Source organism: Notolepis coatsorum (genome assembly GCF_963971535.1).
Source record: "Notolepis coatsorum genome assembly, chromosome: 4".
NCBI lineage: Eukaryota > Metazoa > Chordata > Actinopteri > Aulopiformes > Paralepididae > Notolepis > Notolepis coatsorum.
Window position 1 is genome coordinate 201,052,278 of NC_140168.1, and position 12,500 is coordinate 201,064,777.

The window sequence follows — 12,500 nt, forward strand, 5'->3', positions numbered from 1 at the left end:
AACATCTAGTTGATCAGGAATTTATTCAAAGGAACACGCCGACATTATGGGAAATATGTTTACTGTCTTCTCCAGAGTCAGACAAGAAGATAGATGATACCTATTTTCTCTCTGCACGTTCAGTAGAAAGCTATTCGGCTGCAAGCTAGCCTAGCTTAGCACAAATGATTAGAAGCAGATACGGACCACTAGCTTAAAACTTTAGGAGAGGAGACAGTGTGAATAATAATCTGCCGAGGCCTGTAGTTGTTTATGAAACAGTTTCCATGTTTCCTTCCCTTCATAAAGTATTTCTGATAGATATTTAAGTGTAACATAAACCTGAAAGGTGACTATAACACCAAGTCGTGATCAGAATTGTAATCTAAAATTACTATTATTATTATAATCACTATTATTTGTACTATTTATTTTATTTGTACTAGCGCATCAGTTAAGCGTACAATTATGTTGAATTGGAATATACAAAAACCAAATCGTTTTTGCATTGACACCTGGATGAGAGATTTCATGGACCTATTGTCAATGGAACGAGCAGCTTCAACGCTCGCTGAACATGAGCATGGAGAGGACAGTCCCTGGATCTTTATAAGGACATATTTGGAGAATAGTTATGACTGAATGTAGAAGTGTTTGATCTGCACCCCCCCTCCCCCCATTTGTTAGTGTGTTTTGTTTTGTCTGTATTGTACTGTATTGTACTATGTTTGTGTGTTTTGTTTTGTCTGTATTGTACTGTATTGTACTATGTTTGTGTGTTTTGTTTTGTCTGTATTGTACTATGTTTGTGTGTTTTGTTTTGTCTGTATTGTACTGTATTTATGTTGAGCTGTTTTGTGTTTCAAACTATTAATAATAATAAATAAATAAAAATCACTGTTATTATTATTATTATTATTATTATTATTATTATTATTATTATTATTATTATTATTATTATTATTATTATTATTATTATTATTATTATTATTATTATTATTATTATTATTATTATTATTATTATTATTATTATTATTATTATTATTATTATTATTATTATTATTATTATTATTATTATTATTATTATTATTATTATTATTATTATTATTATTATTATTATTATTATTATTATTATTATTATTATTATTATTATTATTATTATTATTATTATTATTATTATTATTATTATTATTATTATTATTATTATTATTATAGTTGTTAAAACAATGTAAGGAACCCACTGACATTTCCCAAGCATTTACCACAAAAAAAGTCATGATCAGAATTGTAATCTAAAATTACTATTATTATTATTATTATTATTATTATTATTATTATTATTATTATTATTATTATTATTATTATTATTATTATTATTATTATTATTATTATTATTATTATTATTATTATTATTATAATCACTATAATTATTATTATTAACTGTTTGCCAGAACTATTTCTGTAGGTCACCCCGAACACTTAAGCCAACTGCTACTGCGGTAACATTTTGGGAGAGAGAGACGGATCAGGACTGTGTGACACACATCTTAGCGAGCCACTCTCCCATCAGTCCCATACATACTGTATGATGGGGTGACATAAGCGCAGCCAGCTGAGTGAGAGACACGTCAGACGAGCCTCTCAGGTCAGGGAAGCAGATTTAGATTAGTCAGGCTGGGTGGTGTAACCTTGAGGCATCTTATGCCTTGTCTCCACTAGCCAGGGTTTAGCTGTGCTGTGGCCTCGTCTCCACTAGCCAGGGTTTACCAATGCTGTGGCCTCGTCTTCTCTAGCCAGGGTTTAGTCGTGCTGTGGCCTCGTCTCCACTAGCCAGGGTTTAGCCGTGCTGTGGCCTTGTCTCCACTAGCCAGGGTTTAGCCGTGCTGTGGCCTTGTCTCCACTAGCCAGGGTTTAGCCGTGCTGTGGCCTTGTCTCCACTAGCCAGGGTTTAGCCGTGCTGTGGCCTCGTCTCCACTAGCCAGGGTTTAGCTGTGCTGTGGCCTCGTCTCCACTAGCCAGGGTTTAGCCGTGCTGTGGCCTCGTCTCCACTAGCCAGGGTTTACCAATGCTGTGGCCTCGTCTTCTCTAGCCAGGGTTTAGTCGTGCTGTGGCCTCGTCTCCACTAGCCAGGGTTTAGCCGTGCTGTGGCCTTGTCTCCACTAGCCAGGGTTTAGCCGTGCTGTGGCCTGTTCTCCACTAGCCAGGGTTTAGCCGTGCTGTGGCCTCGTCTCCACTAGCCAGGGTTTAGCCGTGCTGTGGCCTGGTCTCCACTAGCCAGGGTTTAGCCGTGCTGTGGCCTCGTCTCCACTAGCCAGGGTTTAGCCGTGCTGTGGCCTCGTCTCCACTAGCCAGGGTTTAGCCGTGCTGTGGCCTCGTCTCCACTAGCCAGGGTTTAGCCGTGCTGTGGCCTCATCTTCACTAGCCAGGGTTTAGCCGTGCTGTGGCCTCGTCTCCACTAGCCAGGGTTTAGCCGTGCTGTGGCCTCGTCTCCACTAGCCAGGGTTTAGCCGTGCTGTGGCCTCGTCTCCACTAGCCAGGGTTTAGCCGTGCTGTGGCCTCGTCTCCACTAGCCAGGGTTTAGCCGTGCTGTGGCCTCGTCTCCACTAGCCAGGGTTTAGCCGTGCTGTGGCCTCGTCTCCACTAGCCAGGGTTTAGCCGTGCTGTGGCCTCGTCTCCACTAGCCAGGGTTTAGATGTGCTGTGGCCTCATCTTCACTAGCCAGGGTTTAGATGTGCTGTGGCCTCATCTTCACTAGCCAGGGTTTAGCCGTGCTGTGGCCTCATCTTCATTAGCTAAGGTTTAGCCGTGCTGTGGCCTCGTCTCCAATAGCCAGGGTTTAGCCGTGCTGTAGCCTCCACATCTCCATTGTCTTTAGAACCTGAACCTACCCCCAGCCAGGCTGAAAATAGCTAATGGAGACACAAACCCAACCATACCATGCTAGACCATGTCTAGCCCCAGCCAGGCTGAACATAGCTAATGGAGACAGAAACCCAACCATACCGTACCATGCTAGACCATGGTTAACCCCAGCCAGGCTGAAGAACATAGCGAGTGGAGTCACAAACTGCCATGATAAAAGTCATGTATCATCGATGAACGATGGGTGTGCATTCTACACAGAGAACACAGGTGTGATGTCACACAGTGAAGTGAGCGCTCAGTGTGGATCAACAGACTCAGACCTACTGTGAAGTCACTCATGCATCTCAGTCACTGGGGACATGTTCGACTTGTGTTGCTATATCAATGAAAAGACACATACCTTTAAAACTGTGTCTTTATTTTCACAATAGCAAGCGATCAATTCAAACACACACTCAAGCAAGAACAGAAACAAACAGTATTGGTACAGCATTTTATTCAGCTTATAAATTAATAATACAAGCAATGAAAGGTGTCAGGAAGATAAACTACTCTTATACACATTTAATATACAGTAAATATATATTGTATACTGTAGTTGTAACTGTGGCTGGTATACAATACCAGCGGGTTAACCCTACACTACCACACTACAGAAGGTTAACCCTTTACTTAACCGTATGTAGTGTGATAGTAAAGGGTTAACCTTCTGTAGTGTGGTAGTAAAGGGTTCACCTTCTGTAGTGTGGTAGTGAAAGGGTTAACTTTCTGTAGTGTGGAAGTGAAAGGGTTAACCTGCTGTAGTGTGGTAGTGAAAGGGTTAACCTTCTGTATTGTTGCAGTGAAAGGGTTAACCATTCAGTAGTGTGGCAGTGAAAGGGTTAATTTAGTTTTGAGTGCAATGGAATACTTAATAGACCTGGACAAGCAAGGGATCCTGCTTTTCCTGCTACATGATTGGTTAACTTGCCTCAGCGTAGACCAATAGGGACGCTTTCTCTCACTCTGTCTCTGCTCTGAGGCAATTCCCTGACAACAATGGGTCTCATTCACCAATGGACTTACAAAAAGGGCTTTCTCTTAGGGCCATTTGAGACCTTTTCGGGCAAGACATGAATATAGACAATATATTATAATATAATATTAATTATATATGTTTTATTGGGATGGTTGGTGAATCCCAAAATCGTCCCGAAAATATCTGAAATGGCCCTAAGAGAAAGCCCTTTTTGTCGTAAGTCCTTGGTGAATGAGACCCATGACAACAACACCAGCCTTGGGTTGTAGCGACCAAGGAAGAGCAGCATCTTGAGATTGACCGTGTCGGTCACGGGGGTCTCAAAGCTCGTCTGACTCTGGGATGAACGTGGGCTCCAGGGAGTCCCTGGAGAGCAGGTCGGCGGTGCCCACCGTGGTCCACCCGAGAGCCGTCCGGTTGAAGGAGAACCGCTTCAGCACCGAGTCGGCCTGGACCTCGTGGTGAAACTCCGGCAAGGAGACGGGGTCCTGCTGCTGGCCGCCCCGGACGGGGGCGGGTCTGGGGGTCTTGCCGCCGAAGCCTCCGAACGGGGTGGCCACCCTGGAGGAGTGGGATCGACAGCGTTAGCGTCAGGCGTCTCTCGTGCTAACACTTTAAAGGGGAACTATTTTACTATTTCTTTCACTATTTGGGCACTTTTACACAATCCCTGTGAGTCTATGGAACACCTCTGTAATTTTTTATTTTATTTTATTCATTGTTTTGTATTTCTAATGAAGTCCTCAAAAACAGCATTTTTCTACCTCAAGATCTTAAGCCGTTTTGAGCCTGGGCTCCAACCACAATGGTAACTGTGCTGAGTGTGTGAGTCTCAGCAGAGTCTCATGCAGCTGAGTCTCTCTGACATCACAAATCAGCACATTTTCAGATGACTCAGTTCAGTGAGGGTGAATATTGTGAGAGGAGAATTGGAAGAATGCGCCAATATGAGAATTAGAGACATAGATCATATTAATATAAGTCCACATAGCTAGGAAACAATGCTAAATACTGAAAAAGGCCATTTATAAGATAGTTCCCCTTTAATGGGTGTGTAATCTGATTAGGCGAGACAGTAACCGCCTTTTTGCTTTTCTTTTCTCGACGATATTGAGATTTTGTTATATTTTGCTTCCTTAACATGTCTTATTTCAAACTAGTGGCAATAAAATATCGAAAACACACAATTTGTTGTTTATTTTACTTCATTTTGTCTGATTGTGTCCATGGATAACAATTACAATACAAAAGTTTTTCTCAAAAACTAGCATTTATGCACAGAAAGTCTTGGAACTCCATTTCCCTAGTACCTACACACACCAAACGTTCCACATTTCTTCCTATCCATATCCTGCTTCTAATTCCAGAAGAGTTTGTTTGATATATCATTCATAGCCGGGTTTATAGTACATTTTATACCAAAACTAGGTGAAAATCGTTTTCTTTTACGACAGTAGACAGTATTTCCTGATGTATGGGCTGATAAGAGGACATAGCCACAATCCTTTCTGGAAAAAGTTTTGTTTTGAATGTATCAACAAAATGAAACCAAGTTTTTGAACCTGGCATTATCCATGTTGGTAATGCGAGAGTTGGCGATACATGCACATTTGCATATATAAACAAAAAATGCAGAAAACTTGGAATGCATTTATTTTTTATATAACAAACTGGGAAATTGGCAATTTAGCCCTTTCACTACCACACTACAGAAGGTTAACCCTTTTTACTACCACACTACAGAAGGTTAACCCTTTTCACTACCACACTACAGACGGTTTCTGTAGTGAGGTAGTGAAAAGGGTTAACCTTCTGTAGTGTGGTAGTGAAAGGGTTAACCCTTTGTCGTGTGGCAGTGAAAGGGTTAACCTTCTGTATTGTCGCAGTGAAAGGGTTAACCCTGGACAAGCAAGGGATCCTCATCCCATTTCTGCATTGTACCTCACTGTTACTCTTTTTACTCTGTATTGTATATTGTATATATGTATATTGACTGAACACTTTATTTTACGTACAGTACTTTTGACTTTTTATTTATATTTTATACTTTTGATCTATTACTGTATGAAGCACACTGTATGAAGCACACTGTATGAAGCACACTCCCAGGGGCTCATACAGAAAAAAGCCTTTCATGATAAAGTATTCCGTATTTTACTATGACAATTAATAAACAAACTTGAACCTGAACTTGAACCCTTTGGTAGTGTTAACGACTTGGAAAACATGTTTGCTTGTCAAACTATCGTAGTGCCGCTGCAGTACGTCCAACCGACATGGAGTCTGGAATGTCCTACGCTTGGAGCATCAACTGATCTCCACTCAAAGAGTGGGCGAGGGGAGGCCCTTCCTCACCCGAGACATGTCGGAGAGTGTATCTCAAAGTCGAGGACAGGGAAGAATTGCGGTGGAATCAGGAAAGAGACATTTCTTTGTATTGAATTAATTAATTTACACAACACTCCCAACAAACAACCTTTAAATGCCTAAACCTAAAACAGACATATGGTTATTTGTATCAAGGATTCAATCAATTACCATAGCTTCATAACCAAAAGTAGTTCAAATACAATTAAAACATTTTTAAGCTATGTAGTGGTAGTGGATTACTGCGTCTCATCTCACCTGTTGAAGCTCTTGTAACCCGGTAGCTCTGGTCGGGGCTCCGGCTCTGCCAGGTGGGTGACGAGCGTGTCCGCCAGCTCGGGGTTGTTGCAGATGGCCTGTTCCCAGGGAGAGTGGTAGGACTTTGGGACCGACGTGATGTTGAACTTCTCCGGGGGGACGTCTTTCAGGGGACCTCCGTAACCTATAGGGAGACGAGATAGACACACTGATTTCATCTGGGTATACGGATACTGTAGCGACCATGGATGCCTAGTCCTTTAGTTGACCGGTTAGCACTGTCGCCTGTGGACTGGGCTATCTGGGTTTGAGTTCGCTCCAATATCGATTACAGTATTATTTGAAACATGAATAATATGTTGAGAGAGAGAGAGAGAGAGAGAGAGAGAGAGAGAGAGAGAGAGAGAGAGAGAGAGAGAGAGAGAGAGAGAGAGAGAGAGAGAGAGAGAGAGAGAGAGAGAGAGAGAGAGAGAGAAATAAATTGTCACAAAAAGATATGAACAAAAATTCAATGAGGAGCAAAGAACCAGCCTACTGTACTCTAAGGACCCCACCCACCCCAACCACAAACTGTACTCTAAGGACCCCACCCACCCCAACCACAAACTACTCTAAGGACCCCACCCACCCACCCCAACCACAAACTGTACTCTAAGGACCCCACCCATCCCAACCACAAACTGTACTCTAAGGACCCCACCCACCCCAACCACAAACTGTACTCTAAGGACCCCACCCACCCCAACCACAAACTGTACTCTAAGGACCCCACCCACCCCAACCACAAACTGTACTCTAAGGACCCCACCCATCCCAACCACAAACTGTACTCTAAGGACCCCACCCACCCCAACCACAAACTGTACTCTAACGACCCCACCCACCCCAACCACAAACTGTACTCTAAGGACCCCACCCACCCCAACCACAAACTGTACTCTAAGGACCCCAACCACAAACTGTACTCTAAGGACCCCACCCACCCCAACCACAAACTGTACTCTAAGGACCCCACCCACCCCAACCACAAACTGTACTCTAAGGACCCCACCCACCCCAACCACAAACTGTACTCTAAGGACCCCACCCATCCCAACCACAAACTGTACTCTAATGACCCCACCCACCCCAAACACAAACTGTACTCTAAGGACCCCACCCATCCCAACCACAAACTGTACTCTAACGACCACACCCACCCCAACCACAAACTGTACTCTAACAACCCCACCCACCCCAACCACAAACTGTACTCTAAGGACCCCACCCACCCCAACCACAAACTGTACTCTAACGACCCCACCCACCCCAACCACAAACTGTACTCTAAGGACCCCACCCACAAACTTTACTCTAAAGACCCCACCCACCCCAACCACAAACTGTACTATAAGGACCCCACCCACCCCAACAACAAACTGTACTCTAAGGATACCACCCACCAAACCACAAACTGTAATATGAGGACCCCACCCACCCCAACCACAAACTGTTTCAGCTGAATACCACAGCCTCAAGCAGCAGCAGGGACAGTTTCAATAATAATATTTACAATTAATATAACTTTGTATTTTTGCTATTTATTGCTGTTTTTAGGCTGCTATTTGTGCTGCTTTTATTGTTAGATTAGACAATGTGATAATAAAGTTCTATTTCATTATCATTTAACACAACATGTTAAAATGTTTTATGTTCATAACACAAGTACATTTTCTTCACATTCACAGCACAGGTCTCCTTTTTCTCTTCTAACAATGTAAACAAAGAAACTCACTGCTCACAGCGAAACCAAAGGAAGTACATCCTCTTCTGTGTGTGTGTGTGTGTGTGTGTGTATGTGCGTGTGTGTGTGTGTGTGTGTGTGTGTGCGAGAGAGAGAGTGTGTGTGTGTGTGTGCGAGAGAGAGTGTGTGTGTGTGCGAGAGAGTGTGTGTGTGTGTGTGTGCGAGAGAGAGAGTCTGTGTGTGTGTGTGTGTGTGTGTGCGAGAGAGAGAGTGTGTGTGTGTGTGTGTGCGAGAGAGAGTGTGTGTGTGTGCAAGAGAGTGTGTGTGTATGCGAGAGAGTGTGTGAGTGTGTGTGTGTGTGAGAGAGAAAGATTGTGTGTGTGTGTGCGAGAGAACCTGGGCCCTCATGCATCAACGTGTTCTACGCACAGATCTGTGCGTAACCCGTGCGTACGATAATTTCTAAGCAAAGTGTGGGATTCATCAATTTGAACTTGAACTTGACTTCGTGCGTACATCTACGCACAGGTCAGACCTGGCGTACCTAGCTCCCAGTGGTAGAATATATTATTACAACAAGGAAATGAGCTTCTGTGCATAATAACACTGGATGTTCTGTATGAACCGTAGTTCATTATAGTTCATTGTAAGATAGCAACAGTAGTGTAATTATGGTCAAAACCCTATAAATAGCATTTGTAATAATAGATCTTTCTCTCAGAATGAATGCAGCATGGTTTATATAGCGTTATCGGAATATACGGGGTGTAGGCTACTGACTGACTGCGCTCCGCGTAGCTTGATTGATTGATTGATTGAAAAGTTTATTAACAGATTGCAGAATGGGTACAGTACAGTACAGCTCAGTACATACAATTGTTAATTGGGGATGCAGACCAACTTTCGTCCTGTTTACATCAGGGTCCCCCATTTTCAATTCATCATAAATCATAAAGCTCAACTCGTTATTATTTTGCGCACAGACCGCCGAAACACGGGAACGTTTTGATTATATTTAAAAGGCTTTACGTTAAACGAAACAAGTGGAATTTCGAAGCTGTAAGCAGAATAAGTCATATGAATATAGTGTTCTTCCCCCTTTTTACTGTACAAGAAAGAATAGAAAACGCATTGCAATGACACCATGCAGATAGTGGACAGACTATATGATGGGATTCAAGTTCGCGTTTTTGTTGCTCATAGGCATGCTGTCAGAGTATGATATCTTAATCAAACATTCTAGAACATTTGTCGTCACAGATCATGTCCTAATGGAACATAGGCTATGGCATGGATCGTGATATTGTGTGGACTGTTATTATTACTGTATCGGTACCACCCATTGTGACAGCAGCCTTGAGTCCCGCACACAAACATGATGGAATTCAAGTTCATGTATTGAAAGGCAGGATACATCATACATGCAGTGAGATTCATTGTTCTTGTATATGCTCTCGTATTATATTGTTTATATAGGCTACCCAATACTGACATCAAAATAGATTGTAGTATGCCTCTAGAAATCATATGCAGCAGGTAGAAAATTGACGGAAGATCCATCGCGGTTTGGAATAGAATTGAGGAGAACTTTAATCCGTGGGTATTAATCAAACAACACGGGAAAAGGCAGTCATATTCCAGCGCGGTCTTTATTAGCCGACAACAAAATAGATGCCTCTAAAAATCATATAGCCAATCGAACACAACTAATAAAGGCATTCATATTACAGCACGGTTATAATGACACACAACCAACGCCAAACAGTGGTCAACGAACGGTCTTTATTAGTATTTTGAGCTGTCCAGGCAGAATTGCAGCAATGGTCTTAGGGAGCCGTTGATATCTGACATCACCGTTTACAAGTCCGCCTTTTATTTATCCCATAAATCATAATACGCGATAGTGTCTTCTTGGTTCGACAGCAGTGAATTCTCCGTGGAGTTTCTCGGAGTCCCGCTCGGGTCGGTCCATTATTTCACATCCCATGGGGGGTGTTTCCTCATTTTCATGACCATATATGGATAATCATGCACGAGCATTGACGGTAGAACAAAGTGGTATTCATCAACACGGCAGGGCATAGAGCCTGCGTACGCACGTGTGATGAATGCCGACTTCCCTGTGCGTACGCTAGTTCTACATTCCGTGCTTACGTGTGGAAGTAGGTCAAGTTCTACGTCCACGTTGATGCATGAGGGCCCTGGGGTCCAAAAGAAGCTCTAGCCAAAACACTGGCACTATGACGGCAGCAGATGAAAGCCCAACTCGGGAAGTCGGTTGCTCGAAGATGAGTCTTCTAAGACCCCGAACCATGATCCGTCTTGGAGCATGGAATGTCCGTACTATGTTTGAAACGTCAAAGACAGCACAAGTCATCAGAGAAATGCAGAACTATAAGTTAGACATCCTTGGTGTGAGCAAGTGTAGATGGACTGGTTCAGGCCGCAAGGTGACAAAAGAGGGCTCAACTATCCTTTTCTCTGTAAAAGATTATTCACACTCCAGTGGTGTAGCACTTATCACAAGTAAGGAGACATCCAAAGCTCTCACGGAGTGGGAACCCATCAGTGATAGACTGCTCAGAGCAAGATTTGACTCCTGATACTGTAAATTACCATCTTACAGTGTTACGCCCCTACAAACGAGGCAGAGGAGGAGACTAAGGACGACTGGTACGAGCAACTGCAATGTGCAGTCTCCAAGGTCCCACAACATGACATGCTACTGATTATGGGAGATTTGAATGCCAAAGTTGGAAATGATAACATCGGGAGAGAAGATGCAATGGGGCGGCATGGCTGCGGAACTATCAATGACAATGGAGAGAGGCTTGTTGACTTCTGCATTAACAACAGATGCACAATAGGTGGAACCATCTTCCCCCAAAAAGACATCCACAAACTAAGCTGGAGATCCCCAGATGGGCATACGGTCAACCAGATTGACCATGTCATTGTCAACAAGAAATGGCAACGATCTCTTCTGGATGTCAAAGTCCACCGGGGGGCGGATGTTGGCAGTGACCACCACCTGGTGATAGCCAAGATCAGGCTAAAACTCAGAGCAACACCTAACACCAAACAGCGACACAAAGTGTTTGACATCAACAAGCTTCTTGCACCAAAAGTCCAAAAAGAGTTCACCATCGAGCTTAGAAACCGCTTCAGTGCACTGGAAGATGAAGATGGAGAAGAAAATGGAGATGTTGAGAAAACATGGGGGAACATCGCAAAAGTATACAAAGAAACAGCAGAGAGTGTCATAGGCTTTAGAAAGAAAGGAGACAAGCAATGGATAACACATCAGACATGGACAAAAATCGATGAGAGGAAGAAAGCCAAAGACAAACTGCTCAGTGCAAAGTCACCCAGGCTAACTGAATGTGCAAAGAAAGAGTACAAGGTGAAAGACTTAGAGGTCAAGAGGAGTGCCCGAAGGGATAAGAGAGCCTTTGTGGAGAACCTGGCAAGTGAATCAGAGAAGGCTGTAGCTAAAGGACAACTCGGTATAGTGTATAGGATCACTAAACAGCTAAGCGGTCCAAGGAACATCTACACTAAACTAGTTAAGGATAAACAAGGTAAACTGATAACAACTGAAAGGGAACAAGCTGAAAGATGGGCTCAACACTTTGAAGAAGTGCTCAATGGACCAGAACCTGAAGAGCCTGCAGATCCAGAACCTTTGGATGACATCGATATTAACACCGATCCTCCCTCCCAAGCTGAAGTACAAACGGCAATCAAGGATATGAAGCGGGGAAAAGCCCCTGGAATCGACATGCTACATGCCGAAATGTTCATGGCAGATATCACCACAGCCTCCAGGGTGCTGACCGACCTCTTCGCCAAGATATGGGAGCACAATGCCATACCAAGGGAATGGAGCAAGGGCCTCATATGCAAGCTTCCTAAGAAAGGTGACCTGAAAAACTGTGACAAATGGCGAGGCATAACACTTCTGTCCGTCCCTAGTAAAGTCTTTTGCAGAATCCTTCTTAAGAGATTTGATAGTGCCATAGATGTCAAGCTAAGAGAGGAACAGGCAGGATTTCGCAAAGGTCGAGGTTGTATCGATCATATCTTTACCTTACGCAACATCATCGAACAGTGTATTGAGTGGAACGCCCCCTTATATATTAACTTTATCGATTTTAAGAAGGCATTTGACAGTATTCATCGCGAGAGCCTATGGAAGATCCTAAGGGCATATGGAATACCTTCCAAAATGGTCAACATCATTGGAAAATTCTATGAACACTTTGAATGCAGTGTCATCCTTGATAACAC

General features: G+C 43.1%; 1 protein-coding gene across 1 annotated transcript in view; it reads right to left on the reverse strand.

Moving 5' to 3' along the window:
• Window positions 1–3,316: 3,316 nt before the first annotated feature.
• LOC311227390 (uncharacterized protein) overlaps window positions 3,317–12,500 on the reverse strand; it is a 75,790-nt gene continuing 66,606 nt past the window's right edge. The window contains exons 8-9 of the mRNA XM_084313013.1: window positions 6,488–6,671; window positions 3,317–4,423 (exon numbers count right to left, since the gene is read on the reverse strand). Coding sequence (XP_084169139.1) covers window positions 4,183–4,423; window positions 6,488–6,671 — 425 coding nt within the window. The 3' untranslated portion in view covers window positions 3,317–4,182. The remainder of the gene's footprint in view (window positions 4,424–6,487; window positions 6,672–12,500) is intronic.